Source organism: Chrysemys picta, chromosome 5 (assembly GCF_011386835.1).
Source record: "Chrysemys picta bellii isolate R12L10 chromosome 5, ASM1138683v2, whole genome shotgun sequence".
NCBI classification, from domain to species: Eukaryota; Metazoa; Chordata; order Testudines; family Emydidae; genus Chrysemys; species Chrysemys picta.
The window spans coordinates 53,900,579-53,927,267 of record NC_088795.1 but is presented as its reverse complement, the minus strand read 5'-3'; the positions used below and the strand labels follow the sequence as shown (position 1 = coordinate 53,927,267).

The window sequence follows — 26,689 nt, the reverse complement described above, 5'->3', positions numbered from 1 at the left end:
CGCAACTTCAGCTACGTTATTGACGTAGCTGAAGTCAAAGTATCTTAGTTCGAACTTACCGCGGGTCCACACGCGGCAGGCAGGCTCCCCTGTCGACTCCGCGTACTCCTCTCGCGGAGCAGGAGTACCGGCGTCGACGGCGAGCACTTCCAGGATCGATTTATCGCGTCTAGACAAGACGCGATAAATCAATCCCAGAAGATCGATTGCTTACCGCCAGACCCGGAGGTAAGTATAGACGTACCCCCAAGACATGCCTTGGAATCATATATTCCTGTGTTATATTCCTAGCTGTGCAACTCTTCTCTGTGTGGCCTTGGACAAGTCACTCAACCCCTCTGTCTTAATTTTCCTGTTTGCAAAATGGGGATAAAAATATTTATCTAGTATAGCAGTGCTGTGTGTTTTTACTGTACTATGAAGATGTAAAGTTAAATTTCCCTCAGCCTCAGCATAGCTACATTGAAGTCAATCGAATTGTTTCTGCTTAGACTAGAGCTGATTATGACCCATCATGTTGAATAGATATATCTTACTAATAAATGATGCATTATTCTTTTAGCAGTTTTGTGTTTTACTGTTAAGTTGAGCATGCCATAGTTGTAAAGCCTCTATAAAGGGTGCTATCAATGGCAAGATCAAACTGTATAGATTACAATCTGAAGACTTTTCTCAAAGTCAAACTTGAGTCTCAGAATTTAAGCTGGGAGTAGAATAGCAAAAGAATTTATAGTGGTAGTAAATTGTTCCATTAAAGGTGTATATAGATTAGAAAACAAAGGAGAGTTCTAGAGTGATCATCAGGGTAAATTACTAGCACTTCACTGGCTATGATAGCAACTATGGAAAGATTTTAATGGAGTCTGATGGAACCTTTAACTCCTAGATGTTTACAGCACCTTTTATGGCATTTGTAATCTGATAAAAAATAAGTAACAGAATTACAGTTCATTGGTATGGTCAGTTAGTTGAACTAACCAAAGGATTGAAGTTCTTTGTAGAAAACAAAGTCCAGGAAAAATGTATTTCTTCCACTGGGCACTGGTTTTGTTTTGTTGTTTTGCCACAGTTTATTCGGGCCTTTGGCAAGACTGACATTGATTAAAGCAACACATGCAGAAATGTCTTTGTCCTTCTAAACTGTGGCTTAGACTGTGCCTCATTGGAAAGATCACAGCCAGCACATCTTGTCTCTGTCTAATCATAACATTGAAAGAAATCTAATTAGCCAACAATGGGCCCACTGGAGGTTTTTATTGTTCATTTAATGACCAAGTAGAAAAATGTCATTTCAGTTGCTTAATATTGTAGCCGGTCATTAAATGACCAGTAAAGAAGAGCTCCATTGATATGAATTATCCTGTTAAACACTTATGCTGCTGGAGTGAAAAGTGGTTCATGGCAAAAGGATTGAAACCTATAGCAAATTAATAAAGTAAGTAATAGATTTTCCCCCTTAAAGGACTAACTTCCTAAGAATGTATCACCTAACTGTGCACTGGTTCCTGCATTTTCAGGAGGAAGCACTGGAAGAGGGGCAAGGGACCAAGGAGATAAAAGCTGAAAGGAGGGTCAAAGAGGAATGAGGGAGAGAGCATAAGTGAAGGATTTTTTCTTTTCGTTTTTTAAAAAACAAAAATTTTTAAATGGAGTAGTCCTCCATCACTGCAAGGCAAAGGCTGTGGATTTAAATAGAAAAAAATTCCTGTTCTCATAACATTAGTGCCATATCTATACCACAGACTTTGGTCAGTGCAAGTTAAGTCTGCATTCAGCCACCGAAGTTTGTACATTACTCAAGCACGTGTATGTTTAACTGCTTGTGTCAATGCTGTGCGTACTCATTCATTGTGCTTGTGTTGATGCAACGTGCAGTGCGCCATGGGCATGTGTCCCCGTGTGCCAAGTGCCACTGTCCAGCAAAATACCTTTTGGGAAACTTTTGCTATGGGATAGGGGATCTCTGGGAGCTAGGAGTCAAGTTCCCAGCATGCAGCCTTCTCCATCCCATAATGTTATCCATATCCCAAACTTTTCATACATTATTTTTTTAAATCTCGCAAACCCACATGGCACTTTTTGGTGTCCACCTTCTCTGAGAGAATCTGCAGAGCTCTGTACTAACCTCATGAACATTGCAATATAGGATACACTGTTCTCCTGTATTGGCAAACTCTCAGAAAGTACAACAAGAGGGACATGACTACTTCTTCAAAGACCATTTGCTAAGGGACATAGTGAAAAACAATTCAAACTTGTTCGTGGTATTCACAGAGCAGGTCCAGACAGAGGGCCGCTTCTGGGCCTGAGAAATGAGCATTGACTCCTGGGACTGCATTGTAAAGTGGTGACAGGAGAACATTTGGATGCAAAACGCCACATCCTGGATCTGTGTGCCAGGCTTGCCCCAGTCCTTCAGCACAGGGACACCAGAACAAGAGCTGCATTGCCATTTGCTTCTCCACTGTCAGTCACACTCTGGAAGGTTGCAACAGGCTACCAGTCCATGAGAAATCATTTTGGAGTTGGAAGATCAACAGTGGAGTCCATTGTCATGCAGAGCCATTAATCACCTCCCGCTATGCAGGACTGTAACTCTCAACAGAGTGCAGGGCATACTGGATGGATTTGCAGCAGTGGGGTTCCCAAAGTGCGGCGAGGCAATAGATGACATATATATCCCTATTTTGGCATCAGCCCACCTTGCTACAGAGTACATCAACAGAAAAGGCTACTTTTCTATGGTTATTCAAGCACTAGTGAGTCATCAGGGATGCTTCACTGACATCAGGAAGATGAATGATGCTTGAATCTTTAAGAATACAAGACTGTTCAGAAAGCTGAAAGCCGGGACTTTCCCAATCAGCTGATTCTATGGGTGATATTGAAATAACCGTAGTGATTCTGGGGAATCCAGCCTACTCCTTGCTCCCCTAGCTGATGAAGCCATACACTGGCCACTTTGATAGCACCAAGGAAAGATTCAGCTACCAGTACAGCAGATGCAGAATGACAGCTGAATGTGCTTTTGATAGATTGAAGGGATGCTAGTGGTGTATACTCACTAAACTGGATCCCAGGGAGAAAAATATCCCAATGGTTATAGCTGCCTGTTGTGTCTGGCATAATATCTGTGAGGCAAGGGAGGAAAACCTGCCATTAGGGTGGAGGTCAGAGGGGGAGCGACTGTGTGCTGACTTTGAACAGGCAGACACAATTCCATTGCAGTACCCCAACATGGAGCTATGTAGTTGAGGGAGACTTTGAAAGAGCACTCTAGCAGTCAGCCACAGTATTGTTCTGTGCTGGACTGTGCTCTGGACCCAGAGTTTTGGGTGCTGCAAAGAATTTTGTAGTGCTTGCAGGACATTTATAAATACGACTGGTTATTTTTCTGACTTTATGGATTGTGGTGTTTGCTGTACATTTTCAAGTACTGTGTGCTTTGAGTACCACAATGCATTCTGAAATATATTGTGAACTAATAAAGATAATTGTATTTTCCAAAAATAGAAATTTGAGTGGGAAAAACAGTGCAGAAAAACAATTTGCAGAGAACTGCAGGCAATGTAATACAAATTTTTAACATATAAATTAACAGAGTGGAACTTTAAAATTGGAAAGACACCAAACGTTTCTGTCCGTTTCAGTGCACAAATATAACCTGTTATGGTTACACATACACCAGGCATAGTTCTCACAGGTCAGTGTGTGTGAAGCTGTGGTTTTCCTTGCTGACTCCCAGTGTGGAGTGGTGGGGGTAAGGATGCAGCCCATGATACCACATGGTATGTTGGGGGATATAAGGAGCTAATTTCCCTTTAAGTTGCATGGTCATGCAGTAGCCTATTTAGGGCACTCAAGGAACTCACCCATGGACCTGCCATCGCCGAGGGAGGGGCACCCCTCCCCTGGCCCCCAACCTGCCGGGGTGCCTCTCCCTTGTCCCCAACTTTTCTGCAGCATGGCCCAGGCCAGCCCCAAGCACAGCCAGAGTGGCCCGGACCCAGCCACAGATGGGTTGTCCAGACCTGCTGGGGCGGTGTGGCTGGCTTGGGCCAGCTGCGGTTGGGCTGGGGCAGCCCGGCCCCAGCTGCGGAGCCCAGACCTGCTGGGGCAGCGCAGCCGGAGCAGCCCAGACCCAGGCGAGGCCAAGGCGACGTGGCCGGAATGGTATGTCCCCAGGCGTGACCAGGGCGGCCTAGCCAGAGCGGCCCGAACCTGCTCGGGCTGGGGGAAGTGCGCCTATCCTGCAGCCGCAACCCCAGAGCTGCCACAGCATGTAGAGGTGCTTCTCCCCTGCCAGTGCAGGTGCTGCTGCTGCTGCGGGGAAAGAGAGCTGGGCAGAGTCCTCTCTCTCCCTGCTGTATCCCCTGAGCACCCTCCTGCACCCCAAATCCCTCATTTCTGCCCCCACTCCAGAGCCCTCACCCCCTGCACCCCAACCCTCTGCCCCTGCTCTGAGCCCCTCATCTGTGACCCCACCCCAGAGCTCACACCCCCAGCCTGAGCCCTCACACCCCTGCACCCAGCCCTCTGCCCCAGTCCTGAGCCCCACATCCCTAGCCCCATCCCAGAGCTCACACCCCCAGACAGCGTCCTGACACCCCTGCATCCCAACTCTGCCCCAGCCCTGAACTCCCTCCCACACGCTGAACCCCTTGGCCCCACCCCATTAATTTTGTTATGTGCACCAATTTGAAGGTGATGTGTGACACATCACCTCATTATTGGTGCACATAACAAAATTCATACCGCACATGGGTGGGAAAAACTAGAGGGAACACTGGTAGGGAGCAATGACTAGAGAGTTCTCCAAGGACTGCTAAGGGTGGAGAGTCTGGGATTCCTGGACCTAGGTCAGCCAGGGTCTGAAGCATTTCAGTTACTGCCTGAGAAGCCCCATTTATGTCCTGATGCATTTCTCTCTCCTTGTTCTGCTGGGACTCCTCACCCTTGCTCTTGTCCTCTCTTTCCTTCTCCGTGCTATCAGTCATATTGGCCCTCCAAGCCTTTTGTTCGCAGTTGAATGCAGCACTGCCTTGCAAGATCTTGGTGAGCATGTCTTCCCTATCCTCTTCTTTCTTCTCATCAGGGTCAGGCATTCCACTAGTGGGGAGAGGGCACCCATTTAGGCTACCATGTCAAATGCTGCTGATAAAAAGAGACAGAAGTACCACTGGATTCACAGTCACAATAGAAAAGGAGAGATAAGTTTCAAAACTCCTTCCCTTCTTCTCATATAGGGTAGGGTGGGGTGACTTTGATACTTATTCCTGGGTACAAGTATAGGGCAGTGGTACTGAATATTAGCACTGTTTCCACAAGCGGTGGTGGTTTTAGCTGATATCTCACTCCTGAGGGTAACATAGGCACAGAGCACACAGCTGCTACTATATCTCAAAGCTGCCAAGTCCAAATGCCAGTAGCTTGTTGACTGCAATGGTGTCAGACAAACTCACTACAGAGTACCGTGCAAAAATGTCCTACGGCAAAGGAGAAAATAAGGCAGCCATCTCTAGAAACCTTTGGGAGAAGATTGCAGAGTATTTCCATGGAGGTTTTTCATCCATATCTCTCAGAAGGATTAAAGGGACTAGGGTGACCAGACAGCAATTGTGAAAAATTGGGACGGGGGTTGGGGGTAATAGGAGCCTATATAAGAAAAAGATCCAAAAATTGGGACTGTCCCTATAAAATCGGGACATCTTGTCACCCTAAAAGGGACAATCCTATGTACATAAACTGCTCCTCATGGCCCTCCTACCTAACCCAACAGGGGAATAAAAATCAGATGCCAGGTCAACCTCTGTTTGTTGGGTTGGATGGGGCAGCAGGGGGCAGTCAGGGACATTTTTTAGAAACAAAAGAATTCAGCTCTGCTCCCCAGAAAAAAATAATAGTAAACATTTTTTGGTTAAAGAAGCAAGCAGATGTGACTCATATATATATATATATATATAGAGAGAGAGAGAGAGAGAGAGAGAGAGAGAGGTTCTGGGGGCACTCGGGACAGGGAGCGGGGCGGTTGGATGAGGCAGGGGTCCTAGGGGGCCGTCAGGAATGAGAGGAGGGGCGGGGGGTGGGGGAGTAGTCAGGGGACAGGGAGCAGGGGTGTGTGGATGGGGTGGAGATCCCAGAGGGGCCGTTGGGGGACAGGGGAGGTTGGATGAGACAGGAGTCCGGGGGGGGGGGGGGCGGGGCGGGGAATGGGCCACAACCCCCTTCCCTAACTGGACTAGTATGTGTGGAGCTGGGGAGAGCTGCTAGGTGTGCTTGCCAAGCTGGGCAATCAGAAAAAGTTATTTAAAAATACATGGGAGTACGGGGGGAATGTTAAAGGAGATGGGGAGTAGTTCTGGTCTGTGTGATCCCTGTGCAGTTGACTTTTAAAATTGTGACCAGAGTGGTCACAGTCTCGGGGAATGCGACATTGTGGGACAGCTACTGGAGGACTGTTAGGATCGACATAGCTCACATAGTATCTACGCTCGCACTGTGTCAACCTCAGTAGGTTGGCTATGGCCCAATGCTGTTCAGGCAGGTGGTTTTACTGTGTGTCTGTAACAGTGTCTCTCACTGACACAAGTGCTAACTTGAGTGTAGATGCATACAGAAATAGGTCGACTCAAGATGACTTGCATCAACCTTACTTGGTAGTGTGGGCCAGGCCCTAAGTCTCTCACAGATCTGGTATGTCACATTTTAATGTCGCTGTAACAAGGCGGTCTGGCTCCCTGCCGCCCCGGAGGGGGATGAGCCTTTCTGGACACCAAAGTGGGCGGCGCCAGCAAGCCTGCGCCCGCCCCTCAGAGGTCAAGGCGCAGGACAGGAACTATAAAAGCCCAACCCCAGAGCTCACTTGGAACTCAGCCACCGGAGCAACCAGATGCCTATGGCGTAGCTCCCGGTGGGGAGACCACGGCGACGGGTGGCAGACCTGAGGACTGGCCAGACCAGCCAACACCTGATGCTAGCCCGAGGGAGGTAGGAAGTAGCCCGGGGGCAGCCGACCCGAGTCTGGCTGCAACACTGCCAGAGCCAATGTCCATGTGTTGCGGTCAGGATCCCCACTGACACAGCAGTTGGCCATCTGCCGCTGCTAGGACCCCAGGCTGGGACGCAGTGGAGTGGGTGGGCCCGTGTTCCCGCCCCGCCACCCACCTCGCAGGTGGCAGTTTCCCCCTCTCCCCGGCTGTTCAAAGCCAGGAGCCTGGGTTTTGCTGTTCAACCGTTTGTTCAGCCCCTGCCTGAGGGCCTGAGCTACTGACTGTACCTGAGGAGTAAGTTCATGGCCAGATTTGGAAAAATTGTTTGGATAGTAGTAAAGTTACGCTGCCTGCCCTTAAGGCTGAATTAACTTTTTCCATCTAATTTCCATGAGGCCAGAGGAAGAGAACCTTTCCCTCATCCTGAGCCCTGCGCCCACCCCACGCACTCTTTCCCTGGCTTTCTTCCTCCTCCTCAACTCAACTCCTCCACACAGACCCAGGACTGGATGAAGAGCATCTCCATAAGGAGGACGTGCTGCAGAGGCTTTGAGAGCCCACTGTCCAAGTAGCAAAGAGAAGCTCTGCATGAGAAGGACCCCTTCTCCTGCAGATTGGGATGGAGAAGAAAGAGTAACTCTCAGTATTTTGGGCCAAATTAATCTTTGGTTAACTCTGCTGAATGAATGGAGTCAGTGCCATTTGGTGTAACTGTATTAACACTAATGAAGATGTACCAGGGATGTATTTGGCCCACTGACTAGAAAAGAGTCTCTTTGGAGGCTAAGCCAGAACACATCTTTTTGGTTTTGCCACTGTCCAATCACAATGCCCAGTTCCATCGATTACCCACTGACACAATGTGATTGGCACTCCTGTGTAATCCTAAAGTCAAGTCTGCTTTGAAACAGAAAAGTTGGTGAAAGGTTGGCCACACACCACACAATTCACTCAACCCAAACACATTTGATTAGATACGTGTGTTTCAGGAAATTAAAGTGATTTAAACCAACTCAGAGCCCTACGTTCTACCTAACTTGTTTTATGATTGATACACAAAGAGGGGAGCATTGACATGTTAAATGTTTCCTAAGGGACCCCCCTCAAAAAAAAATCCATTCATTGCAGCCTGCAATCGTTTTGATTCATGATTCACTGTGATTCACCCTGACAACTGCTTAAAAATTCATGGCAAACTCTACACTGATGTTGGACAGAAATAGAAAAAAATACGTAGGTAATAAACTGCCTCTAGGGCATTGCAGTTGTTGTTAGAGATATGGCAATGAGAGATGTCTTTCTACATTTAATGCACATGCATATTCTCAAGAGAAACATCTTTGTATATTATCTGATATGCTTTTAAACATAATGGTTAAACTACACTGGAACATATCAGTAGAATACCTACATTAATTAGCTTTGACTATTCTCTTTTCCTGTGCTTTGAATGGGTTTCCCACAGGCTGGGCCCCGCCAAGTGTAATTTGATATGAAACTAAAAGAAAACAAATATTTTACTAAGCAGAGAAGGGGGGAATGTCAACATAAAGCTCTCGTTATTTCTCTTTTCTTTGCAATATGTTATTTGAGAATAAAAATCCAGGTACAGTGATCCAATCAATTGAACAATAATCCTTTCTGTGCCTTTGAGCTCTGATCAGTAACTCGGTGGAATTTTAAACAAATCTTGAATGTGAAGCCAGGCTATCAGGTTATTTGTCTCAGAAAACTGTATATGCTCATGTTTTGCTACAGCTGTCTTCTGACTTTCCATTTTTACACAGGGTAGGTGTGTTCAGGATATTTTTCCTGCAGTGTATTTATGTAGCATCTTTGCTGCAAAATATCAGAGTGCTTTGTAATGGCAAGAGTTTGTGATAGCATGTACCGTCACACAGAGAAAAAGGGGAGTATGCAAGAATGAAGAAAGAAAACATGTAGGTGCAATCAGACACAAGGAGTTTTGAAGCAAGATATGAAGGGGGAAAATTGCGGAGTGACTTGTGGGAGGAAATGCAAGTGCCATCTTCCGACAGGTGGAGGCAACACAAATGAAAGTGATGCTTAGCTATGATTAGCAGTGGGCATAACATTTGGAAGTGTTGAGGGCTAGTGTGTGGAACTGAGGTCAGAGACTTAAGTGGAGGAAGTTGGGACAAGACCCTGAAAATAGTTTCTCCTCCCTCCACCCCAGAATAAAGAAATAAAACAGCCAATTTTTTCTGAAAATGCCCTTTTAAAAAATAATAATTACAGAGATTTTGAATTAGGAGATGTTCTCTGTGCTGTCTTCAAGTATTTTATTGTTATAAGAATACACAAAGCATAGAATGCCCATTGTACTTATAAATGGAGAGAGAATCTTGTTGGGAGCACTCTGGTTTTACTGATGCAGAATTAAACACCTAAGTGTGGTCCGGAGTGTGTATAGCATTATATCTGGCCTACTTCCATTGTGTACAGCCACCATAAAATACATTTTAACTTTTTAATAAATACAGAAAAAGATAAGAATCAGTTATATTTATATATACTTAGAAATTTAATCTTTTTTTTTTAAGTCTTTCTTATTACCTTTCCCATTGGTGTTATACAGGCCTTTAAAAGAAAAGTTATTTCTCATAGTGTTCCAGGTGGTATTAAAGACCATGTTAAATGCCCTTATTGGAGAAATGAGACAGTTAGTTATAATGGTAGCTCTTGGGGAGTAGTTTTTGAAGTCCAGTTCTGAGCAGGAGGTGTCTTCATTTTGAGGGGTGTTTCTGTTTTGTTTTTAAATAAAAACAAGATGAAGGCACACAGGGCAGCAAGAAAGGAACAGCAAAAGATAAAAGTGAAACTTCTGTCTGTCTTACTTGCATGTTGGCTTGGAAAATTACAGGTATGGCATGTGATCCATGCCCTCGTTAGCCACCTTGAACCCTGGCAAACTGACGAGACTGGTAGGTCCTTCTTTTCAGTATATCTTTCTTAGGTCACAGGAATGCTCCAAGGATAAACATGTCCTATCTGGTTAAGATGGGCTCTTATTAGTCAGAAGGCAAAAAGGGAAAAATAGGAAAGAAGTAGAAGAATTAAGCTGGGGAAAGAAAGCAATATTCTATGGAGGGGTAACAGCAGTAACCTGACCTAATAGAGGTACTGATGTCATGTGATTCCCTCTCCTTTCCTGCTTTAGTTAGGACACTTCAAGATCTAGAGAGCAATGTGATGGTAAATCTTTTTAGAGGAAGAATGAGAGCCCTGGATTCAATTTCCTGCTTTGCAATAGACTTCCTGTGTGACCTTGAAGGCAAGTCCCTTAGTGCCAAATTTTGAAAGGTATTTAGGTGCTGAGGGATGCTTCAGAGGGAATTGACAAAACAGGGTAATTATCAAGTGATCCATTCCCAGCATCTGACAGTCAGAGGTTTAGGGGACACAGAGCATGGGGTTATGTCCCTGACCATCTTGGCTAATAGTCATTCATGGACCTGTTTTCCTTGAACTTACCAGATTCTTTTTTTGAACCCAGTTATACTTTTGGTGTTCACAGCATTCCCTGGCAACGAGTTCCACAGGTTGACTATGCACTATGTGAAGAAGTATTTCCTTAAGGCTGCTGCCTATTAATGTCATTGGGTGACCCCTGGTTCTTGTGTTATGTGAAGAGGTAAATAACATTTCCCTATTCACTTTCTGCATACAAGTCTTGATTTTTATAGACCTCTTTCATAGCCCCCCTTAGTCCTCTCTTATCTAAGATGAACAGGCCCAGTCTTTTTAATCTCTGCTCATATGGAAGCTATTCCATGTCCCTAATCATTTTTGCTGCCCTTCTCTGTACCTTTTCCAATTCTAATATATCTTTTTCAGGATGGGGTGACGAGAATTGCATGCAGTATTTAAGGTGTGAGGTGTGTAGCATGGATTTCTATAGTGGCATTATATTTTCTGTCTTGCATCTCTTTCCTAATGGTTCCTAACATTCTTCCAATGCACACTGAGTAGATGTTTTCAGAGAACTATCCATGATAATGCCAAGATCTCATTCTTGAGTGATGACAGCTAATTTAAACCCCAGCATTCTGTATATATAGCTGGGATTATTTTTTCCAATATGCTTTACTTTGCACTTATAAATGTTGAATTTCATTTGCTATTTTGTTTCCCAGTCACCCAGTTTAGTGAGATCCCTTTGTATCTCTTCGCAGTCAGCTTTGGACTTAACTATCTTGAGTAATTTAGTATTGTCTGCAAACTTTGCCACCTCACTGTTTACCTCTTTTTCCAGATCATTTATGAATATGTTGAACAGCACAGATCCCAGTATGGTTCCTTGGGGGGACCCCACTATTAACACTTTCCTTTGTGAAAGCTGGCCATTTATTCCTATCCTTTGTTTGCTATCTCTCAACCAGTTATGATCCATGGGAGGACCTTCTCTCTTATCCCATAATTACTTACTTTGCTTAAGCACCTTTGGTGTGCAGCCTTGTCAAAGGCTTTCTGAAAGTCCAAGTACACTGTATCAACTGGATCACACACATCCGCATGCCCAAAGAATTCTAATAGAGGGGTGAGGCATGATTTCCATTTACAAAAGTCATGTTGACTCTTCTCCATCATACAATGTTCATCTAAGTGTCTGGTAATTCTGTTTACTACTATAGTTTCAACCAATTTGCCTAGTATTGAAGTTAGGCTTACTGGCCTGTAGTTGCCTCTGGAGCCTTTTTAAAAAATTGGTGTTACATTAGCTATTCTCCAGTCATCTGGTACAGAGGCTGATTTGAGTGATAGGTTAGGTACAAAGTTAGTAGTTCTGCAATTTCATATTTGAGTTCCTTCAGAACGCTTGGGTGAATCCCATCTGGTCCTGGTGACTTATTACTGTTTAATTTATCGAGTTGGAGACAACTACCTCACAGAGGTGTTAATGAATAAATACATTGAAGATTGTGAGGTGTTCAGATGCTATGCTGCAGGGACCGGAAGGGGTTTGATTGAGTCCTTCTTCCCCTCTCTCCTCCACAAGTTGCTAAGTAACCCCAGAAAAAGTGTCCAAACCCAGGTGGCAAACTTGTCATATTAAAATAAATTGATCAAAACACATATCTCCCCCAGTTGTGGATACTTGCTCTTATTCCAGTACAATGTTGGTCCATTACTAAAAATGATTTGTGGCCTGACTGGAAACTCTGAAACTTCCTAATCAAAGTTCTTTTAGTTTAAACACATTGAGTTTGTTTCACCCGTTTTAAACTTCAATTTATGCTAATTTTACATAATATTTTTACATAGCCTGTTTTCAAATTCAACTGAGCTTTGTTACTTTTTACCCACTTCATACAATTCGGGATACATGCCACTGCAGAACATGCCATTGTGAAATCTTAAGATTATCTATGCCCCCTGTAATGGAACAATAGGAAAGAAAATCTTTATATATAAAAAAAAATCATTAATAGTAATTGCCAATGGCAATACAGCTTAACTGTAGAGCCAAATTGATTAGAAGGGAATCTAACTACAAAGCCCCTATACATTATACAAGTCTATTATTAGACCTCTGTACATAAGTGATAGACAATACAAGAACAACAAAAGAGCATCATGTAAAGGAAATGAAAAAATCAGAATAATACACAGTGTAAAGAGAGAAACTAATACACAATCAAGGTGAGTGATTGTCTCAAGATAATGCACAAGGGAAATCATAACATGTGTGACTCGTAGTCTACCCAACAGCTGTAATTCCTCACAAAATGTCAGACCACAGATGCCCATTGCATTTATAAAATACGCCATTTCAAGGACAAAAAGCGCATGAATGCCCTTAATATGAAATTCAGGGGACTAAATAAACTACAGAAGTGCTCAAGCATAAGTATGCTGTTGATTAAAACGGGATGGGGAACCTTTTTTCTATCAGGGGCCATTGACCCACAGAAAAAATGAGTTGCAGGCCACACACAGCCCCACAGTGGGGCACGGAGACTCGGGGCTTCCCCTGGCACTGGGATGAGTTGGCACAGAGGCTCAGGGTGTCCCCATGGCTCCTGGGTGGGGCAACAAATGAGGGTTTCAGGGTGTGGGAGGGCTCTGGGCTGAGGTAAGGGTTTCGGGTGCAGGAGGGGGGTCTAGGCTGGGGTTTGGAGTGCAGCAGTGGGCAAGGCTAGAGCAGGGGGTTGGGGTGCTGGAGGAGGTTTGGGGTGTAAGCTCCGTGAGGGAGTTTGGGTGTGGGAGGGAGATCAGGCCTCGGGCAGGGGGTGGGGGTGAGGGGTGTGGGAAGGGGTTCTGACCTGGGGCAGGGGGCTCGGGGTACAGGGTCTGGAAGGGTGTTAGGGTGCAGGAGAGGGTTCTGACCTGGGGCTGAGTGTTCGGGGTCTGGGCTCTGGCTGGGCAGCGCTTACCACAGGTGGCTTCCTGCCAACCCTGGCTCCACACTGCTCCTGGAAGTGGCCGGCATGTCCGGCCCCTAGGTGGAGGGGCCAGGGGGCTCTGCATAGTTTGTGCTACCCATGCCTGCAGGCACCGCCCCCACAGCTCCCATTGGTCGCGGCTCCCGGCCAGTGGGAGCTGGGGTGCTGGCGTCAGGGGCAGCACACAGAGCTTCCCTGATTGCCCCTGCTCCTAGGGGCTGCAGGGACATGCTGGTCACTTCCAGGAGCTGGAATAGCCTGGCAGCCCTAGCTTTCCCCCACAGCAGGGCTTGCAGCTCCAGCCCCTGGTTGGGGGCATTGAGGCTTGGAGCTTCTGGCCCATTGCACTGAGACTTGCTGCGGGCCAGATGAAATGAAGCAGTGGGCTGGATCCAGCTCGCGGGCTGTAGCTTCCCCACCCGTGGATTAAAAGTATACAAAATTGTAAGTGCTATTCTGCCTGTATACGCCTAAAATTGTGCAGCATTGTGCATGCAGAGAATTCAGGTCCCCACAGATTTCTTTGCTTCCACGTAGAAAAATAACTTTCTGACAGGGAAGCAAAGGGAAGCTGCAAGATCAGTCATGCACCACTCTCTGGCAGCACAGTAACATCATTTCAGGCAGTCGACGGAGAGTTAAATCACCGCAGGGCTGGGGACACCCCAGCCATTAGCTCCTATCCTGAGCCAGGATCAGCTGCTAGTCCTGGCTGGGTTGGAGGTGGGGGAGGATGGGACTTCCTCGCCTCCTGCAAGGAGTGGCTGGGGCTGTGTCAGACCCACCCCCAGAAACCTCCCCCAGCTGCAGGAAGCTCAGCATTCTCCTCTGCTTCCTGCCCCCATCGCTCCTCAGTTGTGAGGGGGAGGAGTCACTGTATGGGGAGCTGCTTCCCCATCCACCCAACCTCTGTGCATCCAGACCTCCCATATCGGGACACCCCTGCCAAGCCTTACCCCGTTACATCCAGAACACCCCTAGTCCTCCATACCCAAACCCCACCGCATTGAACCTCAACCCCTGCACCCAGAGCCCCAGCCGTGCACCCGGACCATCCGTGCACCCAGACCACCCCCCACTGAGCTCTCTGCACTCAAACCCCCACCCTGATGCCCTTGCCCTACTGAGCCCCCACATCGACTCCATGTCACTGACCCCCAACTAACTGCACCCAGACCCCACCCCACCAAGCCCCACTCCCCCAGTACCCAGAACCCCATGCTGAGACCCCCACACCCAGACCTCTCTGCTGAGCTCCAACACTTCACCTGGAAGCCCCTGCAGAGTCCCATTGCACCTGGAACCCCCCCCCCCCCAAACAAGCCTCTGTGCATCCAGATCCCCCCCCCCCACCTAGACTCCCCTACTGAGCTGCCTGCACCCAGATTGTCCCACACAGAATCCTCTCACCTCACACCTGGATCCCTCCCCACCTGGTGTACCTGGCGCAGAGGGGCAGGGCCCCAGGGTGTTTCTGGGGCAGGCCCAGGCCTTGTGCTGTGTCAGGGTTGGGTGCAGCCTCACTGCTGAGTCCATGGCCTGTGGGGGCGGGTGGTGCAGGTGATATCCCACCATCATGCAGCCAATGGCCTGTGCTCCCCCCCGCCGTGCTGGAGCCTTTGCATTTATTTATTGACAAATAAAACTTGCAGAATTTTAAAATATTATGTGCATAATTTTTAATTTTTTGGTACAGAATGCCCTCAGGATTAAGGGCCTTAGGAACAGGTGCAAAGCTTCCATGGATTTGAACAGTGTTCTTTGGGTATCTTTGAGGGCAGAATTTAGCCCTGGGGCATGCAAATGTTCCAGAAAACTTCCTAATCAATTGAATCATAGAAGATTAGGGTTGGAAGAGACCTCAGGAGGTCATCTAGTCCAACCTCCTGCTCAAACAGGACCAACCCCAACTAAATCTTCCCAGCCAGGGCTTTGTCAAGACAGGCCTTAAAAACCTCCAAGATGGAGATTCCACCACCTCCCTAGGTAACCTATTCCAGTGCTTCACCACCCTCCTAGTAAAATAGTTTTTCCTAATATCCAACCTAGACCTCCCCCACTGTAACTTGAGACCATTGCTCCTTGTTCTGTCATCCGCCACCACTGTGCTCCATCCTCTTTGGAACCCCCCTTCAGGTAGTTGAAGGCTGCTATCAAATCCCCCCTCACTCTTCTCTTCTGCAGACTAAATAAGACCAGTTCCCTCAGCCTCTCCTCATAAGTCATGTGCCCAAGCCACCTAATCATTTTCCCTCCACTGGACTCTCTCCAATTTGTCCATATCCTTTCTGTAGTGGGGGGCCCAAAACTGGACATAATATTCCAGATGTGGCCTCACCAGTGCCGAATAGAGGGGAATAATAGCTAATGTACTCAATGATTTTTTTGCCTCTGTCTTCACGAACAAGGTCAGCTCCCAGACTGCTGCACTGGGCAGTACAGCATGGGGAGAAGGTGACCAACCCTCTGTGGAGAAAGAAGTGGTTCGGGACTATTTAGAAAAACTGGACGTGCACAAGTCCATGGGGCCGGATGCGCTGCATCCAAGGGTGCTAAAGGAGTTGGCGGGTGAGATTGCAGAGCCATTAGCCATTATTTTTGAAAACTCATGGCGATCGGGGGAGGTCCCAGATGACTGGAAAAAGGCTAATGTAGTGCCCATCTTTAAAAAAGGGAAGAAGGAGGATCCGGGGAACTACAGGCCAGTCAGCCTCACCTCAGTCCCTGGAAAAATCATGGAGCAGGTCCTCAAGGAATCAATTATGAAACATTTAGAGGAGAGGAAAGTGATCAGGAACAGTCAGCATGGATTCACGAAGGGGAAGTCGTGCCTGACTAACCTAATTGCCTTCTATGATGAGATAACTGGCTCTGTGGATGAGGGAAAAGCAGTGGATGTGTTATTCCTTGACTTTAGCAAAGCTTTTGATACGGTCTCCCACAGTATTCTTGCCGCCAAGTTAAAGAAGTATGGGCTGGATGAATGGACTGTAAGGTGGATAGAAAGCTGGCTAGATCGTCGGGCTCAACGGGTAGTGATCAATGGCTCCATGTCTAGTTGGCAGCCGGTTTCAAGCGGAGTGCCCCAAGGGTCGGTCCTGGGGCCGGTTTTGTTTAATATCTTTATTAATGATCTGGAGGATGGTGTGGACTGCACTCTCAGCAAGTTTGCAGATGACACTAAACTAGGAGGCGTGGTAGATACACTAGAGGGTAGGGATCGGATACAGAGGGACCTAGACAAATTAGAAGATTGGGCCGAAAAAAACCTGATGAGGTTCAACAAGGACAAGTGCAGAGTCCTGCACTTAGGACGGAAGAATCCCATGCACTGCTACAGACTAGGGACCGAATAGCTAGGTAGCAGTTCTGCAGAAAAGGACCTAGGGGTCACAGTGGACGAGAAGCTGGATATGAGTCAACAGTGTGCTCTTGTTGCCAAGAAGGCTAACGGCATTTTGGGCTGTATAAGTAGGGGCATTGCCAGCAGATCGAGGGACGTGATCGTTCCCCTTTATTCGACATTGGTGAGGCCTCATCTGGAATACTGTGTCCAGTTTTGGGCCCCACACTACAAGAAGGATGTGGAAAAATTGGAAAGAGTCCAGCGGAGGGCAACAAAAATGATTAGGGGTCTGGAGCACATGACTTATGAGGAGAGGCTGAGGGAACTGGGATTGTTTAGTCTCCAGAAGAGAAGAATGAGGGGGGATTTGATAGCAGCCTTCAACTACCTGAAGGGGGGTTCCAAAGAGGATGGAGCTTGGCTGTTCTCAGTGGTGGCAGAGGACAGAACAAGGAGCAATGGTCTCAAGTTGCAGTGGGGGAGGTCCAGGTTGGATATCAGGAAAAACTATTTCACTAGGAGGGTGGTGAAACACTGGAATGCGTTACCTAGGGAGTTGGTGGAGTCTCCTTCCTTGGAGGTTTTTAAGGCCCGGCTTGACAAAGCCCTGGCTGGGATGATTTAGCTGGGAATTGGTCCTGCTTTGAGCAGGGGGTTGGACTAGATGACCTCTTGAGGTCCCTTCCAACTCTGATATTCTATGATTCTATGATTCTATGATAATCACTTCCTTCGATCTGCTGGCAATGCCTCTACTAATGCCGCCCAATATGCCATTAGCCTTCTTGGCAACGAGGGCACACTGACTCATACCCAGCTTCTTGTCCACTATAATCCCCAGGTTCTTTTCTGCAGAACTGCCGTTTAGCCAGTCGGTTCCCAGCCTGTAGTGGTGCATGGGATTCTTACATCCTAAGTGTGGGACTCTGCACTTGTCCTTGTTGAACCTCATCTGATTTCTTTTGGCCCAATCCTCCAATTTGTCCAGGTCACTCTGGACCTTATCCCTACCCTCCAGCATATCTACTTCTCCCCCCTGCTTAGTGTTATCCATGACTTACTGAGGGTGCAGTCCATCCCAACATCCAGATCATTAATGAAGATGTTGAACAAAACCGGCCCCAGGACCGACCCCTGGGGGACTCCGCTTGATACCGGCTGCCAACTAGATATCGAGCCATTGGTCGCTACCCATTGAGCCCAACGATCTAGCCAGCTTTCTATCCACCTTATAGTCCATTCATCCAATCCATATTTTCTAAATAGTCCCGAACCACTTCTTTCACCACTGAGGGCTGCTCACTTTCTCCCCATACTGTGCTGCCCAGTGCAGCAGTCTTGGAGCTGACTTTGTCTGAAGACCGAGGCAAAAACAGCATTGAGTACTTCAGCTTTTTCCACATCATCTGTCACTAGGTTGCCTCCCCCCATTCAGTAAGGGTCCCACACTTTTTCCCTGACCACCACCTTATTGCTAACATACCTGTAGAAACCCTTCTTGTTACCCGTCACATCCCTTGCTAGCTGCAACTCCAATTGTGCTTTGGTCTTCCTGATTACACCCTGGCATGCTCAAGCAATATTTTTATACTCCTGCCTAGTCATCTGTTCAAGTTTCCACTTCTTGTAAGCTTCCTTTTTGTGTTTAAGCTCACCGAAGATTTCTCTGTTAAGCCAAGCTGGTCGCCTGCCATATTTGCTATTCTTTCTGCACAGCGGGATCGTTTGTTCCTGCACCCTGAATAAGGCTTCTTTAAAATACAGCCAGCTCTCCTGGACTCCTTTCCCCCTCATATTAGACTCCCAGGGGATCCTGTCCATCAGTTCTCTGAGGGAGTCAAAGTCTGTTTTTCTGAAATCCAGAGTCTGTATTGTGTTGCTCTCCTTTCTTCCTTTTGTCAGGATCCTGAACTTGACCATCTCATGGTCACTGCTGCCCAGGTTGCCACCCACTTCTACTTTCCCTACCAATTCTTCTCTGTCTGTGAGCAGCAGCTCAAGAGGAGCATGGCCCCTAGTTGGTTCCTCCAGCACTTGCACCAGGAAGTTGTCCCCAACACTCTCCAAAAACTTCCTGGATTGTCTGTGCACTGCTGTATTGCTCTCCCAGCAGACGTCAGGGTGATTGAAGTCCCCCAGGAGAACCAGGGCCTGTGATCTGGAAACTTCTGTTAGCTGTCTGAAGAAAGCCTCCTCTACCTCATCCTCCTGGTCTGGTGGTCTATAGCAGATGCCCACCATGACATCACCCTTGTTGCTGTCACCTTTAAACTTAACCCAAAGACTCTCAACAGGCTTTTCTCCAGTTTCGTACTGGAGCTCTGAACAGTCGTACTGCCCTCTTACATACAGTGCAACTCCTCCACCTTTTCTCCCCTGTCTGTCCTTCCTGAACAGTTTATACCCATCCATCCATGAAAATGCTCCAGTCGTGTGAGTTACCCTCTGTTATTCCAGTCACATCATAGTTCCTAGTCTGTGCCAGGATTTCCAATTCTTCTTGCTTGTTTCCCAGGCTTCTTGCATTTGTGTACAGGCACCTAAGATAACTGGCTGATTGCCCTGCTTTCTGAGTATGTTGCACCCTTCTCATGTTTCCTTCCGGTATCCCACTTACCTTAGGGCTTAGGTCTCCATCCCCCGGCGAACCTAGTTGCTCACTCAGTTAGCAAGCCTGCCTCCAAAGATGCTCTTTCCTCTCTTTGTTAGGTGGATTCCATCTCTTCCTAGCAATCCTTCTTCCTGGAACATCATCCCTTGGTCGAAGAATCCAAAGCCCTCTCTCCGACACCACCTGTATGACCACGCATTTACTTCCACAATTCAATGGTCCCTACCTGGGCCTTTTCCTTCAACAGGAAGGATGGACAAGAACACAACTTGTGCCTCAAACACCTTTATCCTTCTTCCCAGAGCCACATAGTCTGCAGTGACCCGCTCAAGATAATTCTTGGCAGTAACATTGGTGCCCAGATGGAGATGTAGGAAGGGGTAACGGTCCGAGGGCTTGATCAGTCTCAGCACACAGTCTGTCATATCCTGAATTCTAGTTCCAGGCAAGCAGCACACTTCTCGAGTTTCCCGGTCTGGATGGCAGATGGATGATTCCGTCACCCTTAGGAGGGAGTCCCTGACCACCACCACCCATCTCCTCCTCTTGGGAGTGGTGGTCGTGGAACCCCCATCCCTAGGACAATGCATCCCATGCCTTCTGGTCGATGGGGTCTCCTTCTGATCCCTTCCCTCAGATGACTTTTCCAAACCATTCTCCACCGTAGTACCTGTGCAGAAAGCCTGAAAATTACTCAAAAGAGCTCAAGATATATCCTGAGGCTGCTGTAAGTTGCTCTTCAAGACTGGTGCAGTGGTCCAACAATCAGCTAGCTTTCATAGTCTCCAAATGGCTGGTCCTAAGGATCTAGTCCATTATGGCCAAAAGTGTTTCTGTGCCTGCCTTTCTTCTCAGGTTGATTCTTCTCTAGCCATCTTTTCTTGGCTTTTTTAAAGCCCTTCCTTTATTTTGCTAATTTAGGGACAGTATCTAACAGGACCTTATGCAGCTGGAGAAAGCATAGAACCTTGTCTTCTAATGCAGTTTCTGTCTCCTCCCCTCCGCCCTGACTCCCCTCTAATATCTTTGTGCTGCTCCGAAGAGCAGAATTGGCACTCCCACTGCACTCTGGAAAATTCCAGAAGGCATTCTGCCTCAGCAAGGCAGAGTTCATTTCTGAGGCCTGGTCTACACTTAAAACTTAGTGTACATCACTCAGGGCTGTGAAAAATTTCATGCCCTGTGTGGATGTAGTTAGTTGACCTATTCCCCTCTGTAGATGCAGCTATGTTGACCTAGTTGCTACCTCCAGAGAGGCTCAGTTTACTGCAGAGACAGAAAGACTCCTTCTATCACTGAAGTAAGTGTCTATGCTACAGCGGCCTAGCTACAGCCCTGCATCTGTGCCTCCGTTGCACCTGTAGTCCTGACATACCCTAAACTTCTGCAGGAGTGGTACATCTCAGCTCTGTCCCTTCCTAAGAGCTGCGTGCATTTTACACAATGAGCTACTTGTGGTTTATGCATTCTAGTGCTTCATTTTGTTTGATCAGAGAAGCTGTTTCTGAAGAGGCGTGATCTAGTGGTCTAAGCTTATGCCTGAACTAAGACCACTAGATCACACCTCTTCCCACTAGCTTAGTGGTCTTAGTCCAGGCATAGGAACCAGGATTTCCTGAGACCTTATGCTAGGTCTGACATTGTGACGCTAAATTATTTAACTTCTCTATGCCTCATTTTCCCCATTAGTATAATGGAGATAGTACTTACCTGGGGTATTGTGGGAATTGATTAATTAATATTTCTATGGTGCTTTGAAAATGTGAAGCAATGTATAAGTACTGCTTGTGGTTCTCATTACTGTGCATGAGCAGGAGATGAACCAATTCTTTGTTGCAAAAAACGGAATATTAATGTGATCTGAAAGAAATATTTCTAAATCAATGGTCCATTGTCAGTTGGAGAAAAGACTGTTGTGCACAGAAGGCAGATAACTGTATATGAAGAGGATCAAAGGAGTTTTTTGAGATGGTAGGGGGCTTGAGAGCAAAGGGACTGAAAATACTACTTTTCCTAAAATATGACATCTGCACAGACGTTATATTTATGCCAATAAAACATGGGCTTCATGACTGATTCAGTAATGGAAGGCATTCATAGTAGAGGCCTGAGGAGGGAAAAAGGGCTGACAGAAATATGGGCATGCTGACCTGAAAGGGTGAAACATAGCTGGTGGTGAGAGAGAAATAACAAGAATTTAACAGCCTGGAGTGACTGACATAACCAGTGATCTCTAAAGAGGTGAGCATTTCAGTCTGTCTTTGCCTGATAAAATTCCAAGGTTTGCACCTATTTAGTTGAAACTGAGTTCACGCTGAGGAGTATTTGGAACTATTTACCTGTTGTTTAATATCAGTTTCCTAATATGCTGCTTTACTGTTTTTGCAATCTGTCAAATTTTACACGGTTCTTGGGATAATTTACTAAGGTACATTCCAAAGAGAGCTAAACTATTGATTAGCCCCTGAGAGATGAGATAAGTGGGTGGGGAGCACTGAGCCCACATGTGCAGCTTAGGTTCTCTGTCAAAGGCATGGGCCTGGAGTCCAGTCTCCCGTGGTGTCGTCAGTGCTCTGACTCTGGTGAATCCAAAGCGCACAGGAAACATTTGAAGAGATGACTTTGAGCAGCAAAGTTGAGGGTCATCAGCAATATATTGTGAACAATTGAACCCTTGATGAGATGTATATACTATTCTCCAAATGCATTTGACTGCTGCCCTTTTCCATTTGGCGAGATAAGGCAAAAGTTAATAATGAGTCTCTTTTTTTCCCCCTTACAAACCTTTACACAGTGTCCCTTCTATTTCAAAGAGCTCTTTGCCACTAGAGCAAACATGTCAAATGCATTGTGTGGGAAAGGCCAAATTATACTTTCAGTTATACCACTTATTAGATAAATTCCCCATTAAGATGAATGGAATCAGTTCACACCCCTTGAGCTGTTCTTTCGGGCTGCCTACACCACAACAGATCACATTCAGAAGGTTATCATTGCAACCACAAGGACTAGAATTTTTTTATTTTATTTATTTATGAAAGTTTGTATTTGCTAGAATCTGACTCTATCATGGGCACAGGATTAATACATCAAGTAGACCAACGGTCTGACACCTCTAACTAAAGTAGAGTAATAAAACAAAAATGTATTTCAGATGGAAAGAGAGTAAAGTTGATAGTTAATTTACTAACCTGTAATATTTTTGAAAGAAAAGATGTAATTGGATCCATCTTTAAATCACCTGGTAAAAGGGACCTGTAGTGAATCTTACCATGCTTGTTTCCTTTGTCCCTTATCCTCCTAATCTCTCACTCATTTTCAAGCTTTACATTGACTGTACGCTGGAAATGTTGCTGAGAATGAATGTGGAACATTTAACGTCACCTGGCTAACATCCTGACAATACTGTTTTGCTTTCTCCAAAGCATCAGATGCCTTTGAACAACATTAGGTCTCAGTTACCTCATTGGAAATCCAGAGTAACTCCATTCAGTAGAGTTAATCTAAATTTTAAACTAGTGTAAGAGCAGATTTTGCTCCCTTGGTCGCTTAGACAGTTTTCTTCTGTGTACTTTTTTCTCACACACATTATGCCATCCTGAGCTACTCCAGAGGCAGAAAGATCAGATCCCAGGACCTGAACATATGTTTTAAGAATTCCTGTTTGAGTTCTTGGATGTAGAGGGAAAACATTTTAATTGTTTCCTTGTACAGACCCATAAAGTGTGCAGCATGCAGGCAGAGCACAATACATGTATTTGTGCTTGTAGCACACTACTACTCCTATTTGTATTTATACCATGGCTATATCTTCTGTATAAGCCTCAATAGCGGTGGAAAACCTGTGTTTGTGCCGACCCATGAAATTTCCCTTAGGCTAGGTCTACACTACCCGCCTGAATCGGCGGGTAGAAATCGACCTCTCGGGGATCGATTTATTGCGTCCCATCGGGACGCGACAATCGATCCCCGAATCGACGCTCTTACTCCACCAGCGGAGGTGGGAGTAAGTGCCGTCGACGGGAAGCCGCAGAGGTCAATTTTGCCACCGTCCCTACAGCGGGGTAAGTCGGCTGCGATACGTCGAATTCAGTTACGCTATTCGCGTAGCTGAATTTGCGTATCTTAAATCGACCCCCCCCCCGTAGTGTAGATGTTGCCTTAGTCACACAACCACCCTTGAGGCTCAGTATGCTGGACCATATTGTGTAACTGGTTACAGCTGAAACCAAAGTCTTCTGCTGGATTTTGTCTGGATTACCTCGCAATAAAAAACAGCATGCAGCAGAATGAGGGAAGGTTTTATTTTGTCACTGTTGAGCTCTTTTCACTGTGCCACGGCTGACCCATTTTCTTTTGTGGCTGCTGCTGTTCCTGTTTTTTCTTATTGTTTCTCCCCTTCCCCCTCCTATCTCACAGGTGTAGAAGATGTTGTAGCAATAATGATTCCTGAGCCTAAAGGAAAAGAGATAGTGAGTCTGCTGGAGAGGAATGTTACTGTGATGATGTATATAACAATTGGAACACGCAACTTGCAGAAATACGTCAGCCGTACCTCAGTGGTGTTTGTCTCCATCTCCTTCATTGTGTTGATGATCATCTCCCTGGCATGGCTGGTCTTCTATTATATCCAGAGATTCCGATATGCAAATGCCAGAGACAGAAACCAGGTGAGGAACATGTGAATGGGCTTTGGGGTTTGTCCTGCATTACTTAAAATGGCCATTTATCCTCCCAAGAGCTTCACCATGTGATTTAAAGTTTAATTTTTTTCTCTTGGGGGAAGCACTAATATGAGGTAGCAAAGAACAAAAAGGGAAATGGGTTGTGATAGAGGTGCCAACATCTTTGGGAAATCAAAAGACTTCCAGAAGGGTAGACAGTACTCAAGGAAGAGAAACCTATATAAATATGTTCTTTGCATAGACAGTAGGGTAGGAAGCAAGATGTTTAAAGGCCATGAGTTTTCATTTCTTCTCACCATTGCTACAACTGATGTTAAATAATGAAAAGAGAATTAAATATTTGTGTACATTTGGCATTTACTTACACACACCAAGAAATAATCAGAAAGATAATACTATATCTAAGGGGAAAGATTCCCTTAGTACATTTATCTAAGTGACCTAGAAATGCATATAAATGAATTTAAGCCCTAGTCAAAGGTGACTGCAGAATAGTAAGTTTGTGCACAAAAAAAGGGTGTGCCTTAACTGAAGAGGGGAAAAAGAATGGAAAAGTGTTTTAATTTTAAAATATTTTATTCAAAAATACTAAAACCTCTCCATAAGGGTCTTTGCATAAAGACATCTATTCCTCTCTCAGGCCGTTGACACTGACTGCTGAACATGTAAATGAAGTAATGTTGGTTATTAGTAAATCATTGTCTGCAGGTATGGTATTGAAATGAATGGGATTCCATGTGTAATTACTTGATTGCATGCACAGTGATGGTACCCACATGCATAAACTAGGAACATATTCACTAGTATGCCCAAACTTCTGAAAAACAGACATGTTATGCCTATATTGAACCCATTGTCTTTGGTGTGCTGTCTAAATTCCAGCTGAGATAATTACATTCTTACTGCCCAAAATTCCATACTGTATTTTCAGTGGAGAATTTATTCTTTGCATTTCTAAGTAGAAGCTGCTCTCCATCCCACAAACCTATCAATTTTGAACTATAACACAGATTTTCATTTCAATAAACACTTTTCAAGGGTTTTGTGAGGTTGCTATGCACAAAGTAAAAATTCATTTTACAAATTTGATCCACTAAAACTGTCACCGTTCTTGGGAACCAAGCATTTGAGGTATTACAAACAGCTCTTGTCTAGAGCTGGGCAAATAGTGGGTTTTTTGGTTTGCTGGAAGTTGTGAAAAGTTAAAACAAATGTTCATTTTGAGGTCAAACTTAAAATGGCATTTTTTGAAAACTTTCAGTGAATGGAAATATTGGAAAAGCTTCAGATCAAAACATTTTGACATTCATGATGACAATGGATAGTCATTGAACCAAAGGCAAGATCCACCTATTTCCTATTGTCAGGGAATTTGTTTTTAAGAGCTTGCTTTACCATATTATGCTGGACATATGCTATATCCCTTTAGTAGTTCTTATTTACTGCTACCATCTTTCACAAGAGAAGTAAAACGAAGTCTGACCATTTGTGGTCATTAAAGATCCTATGACATTTTGTTTGCAAGATAAGGAGTTGATTATCCTGGGAGCTGAGGCCTAGTACCAACTGAAATAATTACCCTCTGCCTAAATAAATTCTCCCAGCAATTTTAATAGGATACAGTATTCTTCGAGTTCTGCTGTAAACCATTGTGCATTGTTTGTAAGATAACTGCCATGTTCCATCTCAGGGGGCTTCATGTCAGAGGTAGGTGAAATATCCCTCCCCATAGCCCACACACTATGGAGAGTCCAAACTCACCCACTTACTGAGCTTTAGTTTGATTAGCATAGAAATTAACAATAAGATATCAAAGGTTGGCTCAAAACTACTTTCCAGGCTTGACTGCTTCTAGTGGTCCTATCTAAGGATTATTCCCTCTGGACAGGGACAGACCAATCTCCCTTTTATCCAAGTGGGGTAATAAGTCAGCAGAACCCACTTAACCCTTTCCCAACAATCAAATACTGCTAACAGGGCTGGAGTTTTAGGCAAGCAGTACCAGCTGCTATGCTATGATGATGATGATAGCAGTACACCAAAAAGGTTTTGAAGTAAAGAGAAGAAGTGCTAATGTTGCTACTTGGACAGTGGCATATAGGTTGATTTCTTCTCAGCAACCACTATTGCAGCAACATATATTGATTCAACATAGTACAGGGTCTGCCGGCGCAGAAGTGTGTAGCATGTCTCCAGTCTCAAAAGCCTCAAATTGGGTCTGTGATTGCTATTTAATCCTAGGCAGATCAGATTAAGTGAGTTTTTTTAATTTATAAATCAATATCTCATTAAGGTATAACATAAACAAGGCATGTCAGTGTATTTGGTTGAGGCCCAGAGGCAAAGTTTCCTCAGGCAACTGATCTCTTACTCTCTCATCTCTATTTTACTCTCTATTTTGCCTTTCTTCCTCCAATTTCTTTCTCCTTCTCGGACTGGGAATTTGGACATAGAATAATGTCACACTCCGTAGCAAGAGAGGGGAGTCCATGCATGCTGTCAGCAGCCAAAGCATGCCTATAGCAAGTGAGATGTTGGTCAGCTGAGATAGAAGAGACTGCAGATTTTCAAAAATGTGGAAAATCCTCAGGAAGATAGGGAAAGAGAGCACAGATGGGGAGAGAGAGAAAAGTTTTTACATCATTGGCACT

The 26,689-nt window shown here is 45.5% G+C and overlaps 1 protein-coding gene across 1 annotated transcript in view; it reads left to right on the top strand.

Annotated features, from left to right (window-relative positions):
- The window catches only part of RNF150 (ring finger protein 150), a 203,900-nt gene that overhangs the window by 110,895 nt on the left and 66,316 nt on the right, over positions 1-26,689 (top strand). The window contains exon 2 of the mRNA XM_005284318.5: positions 23,773-24,023. Within this exon, the coding sequence (XP_005284375.2) occupies positions 23,773-24,023 (251 nt within the window). The remainder of the gene's footprint in view (positions 1-23,772; positions 24,024-26,689) is intronic.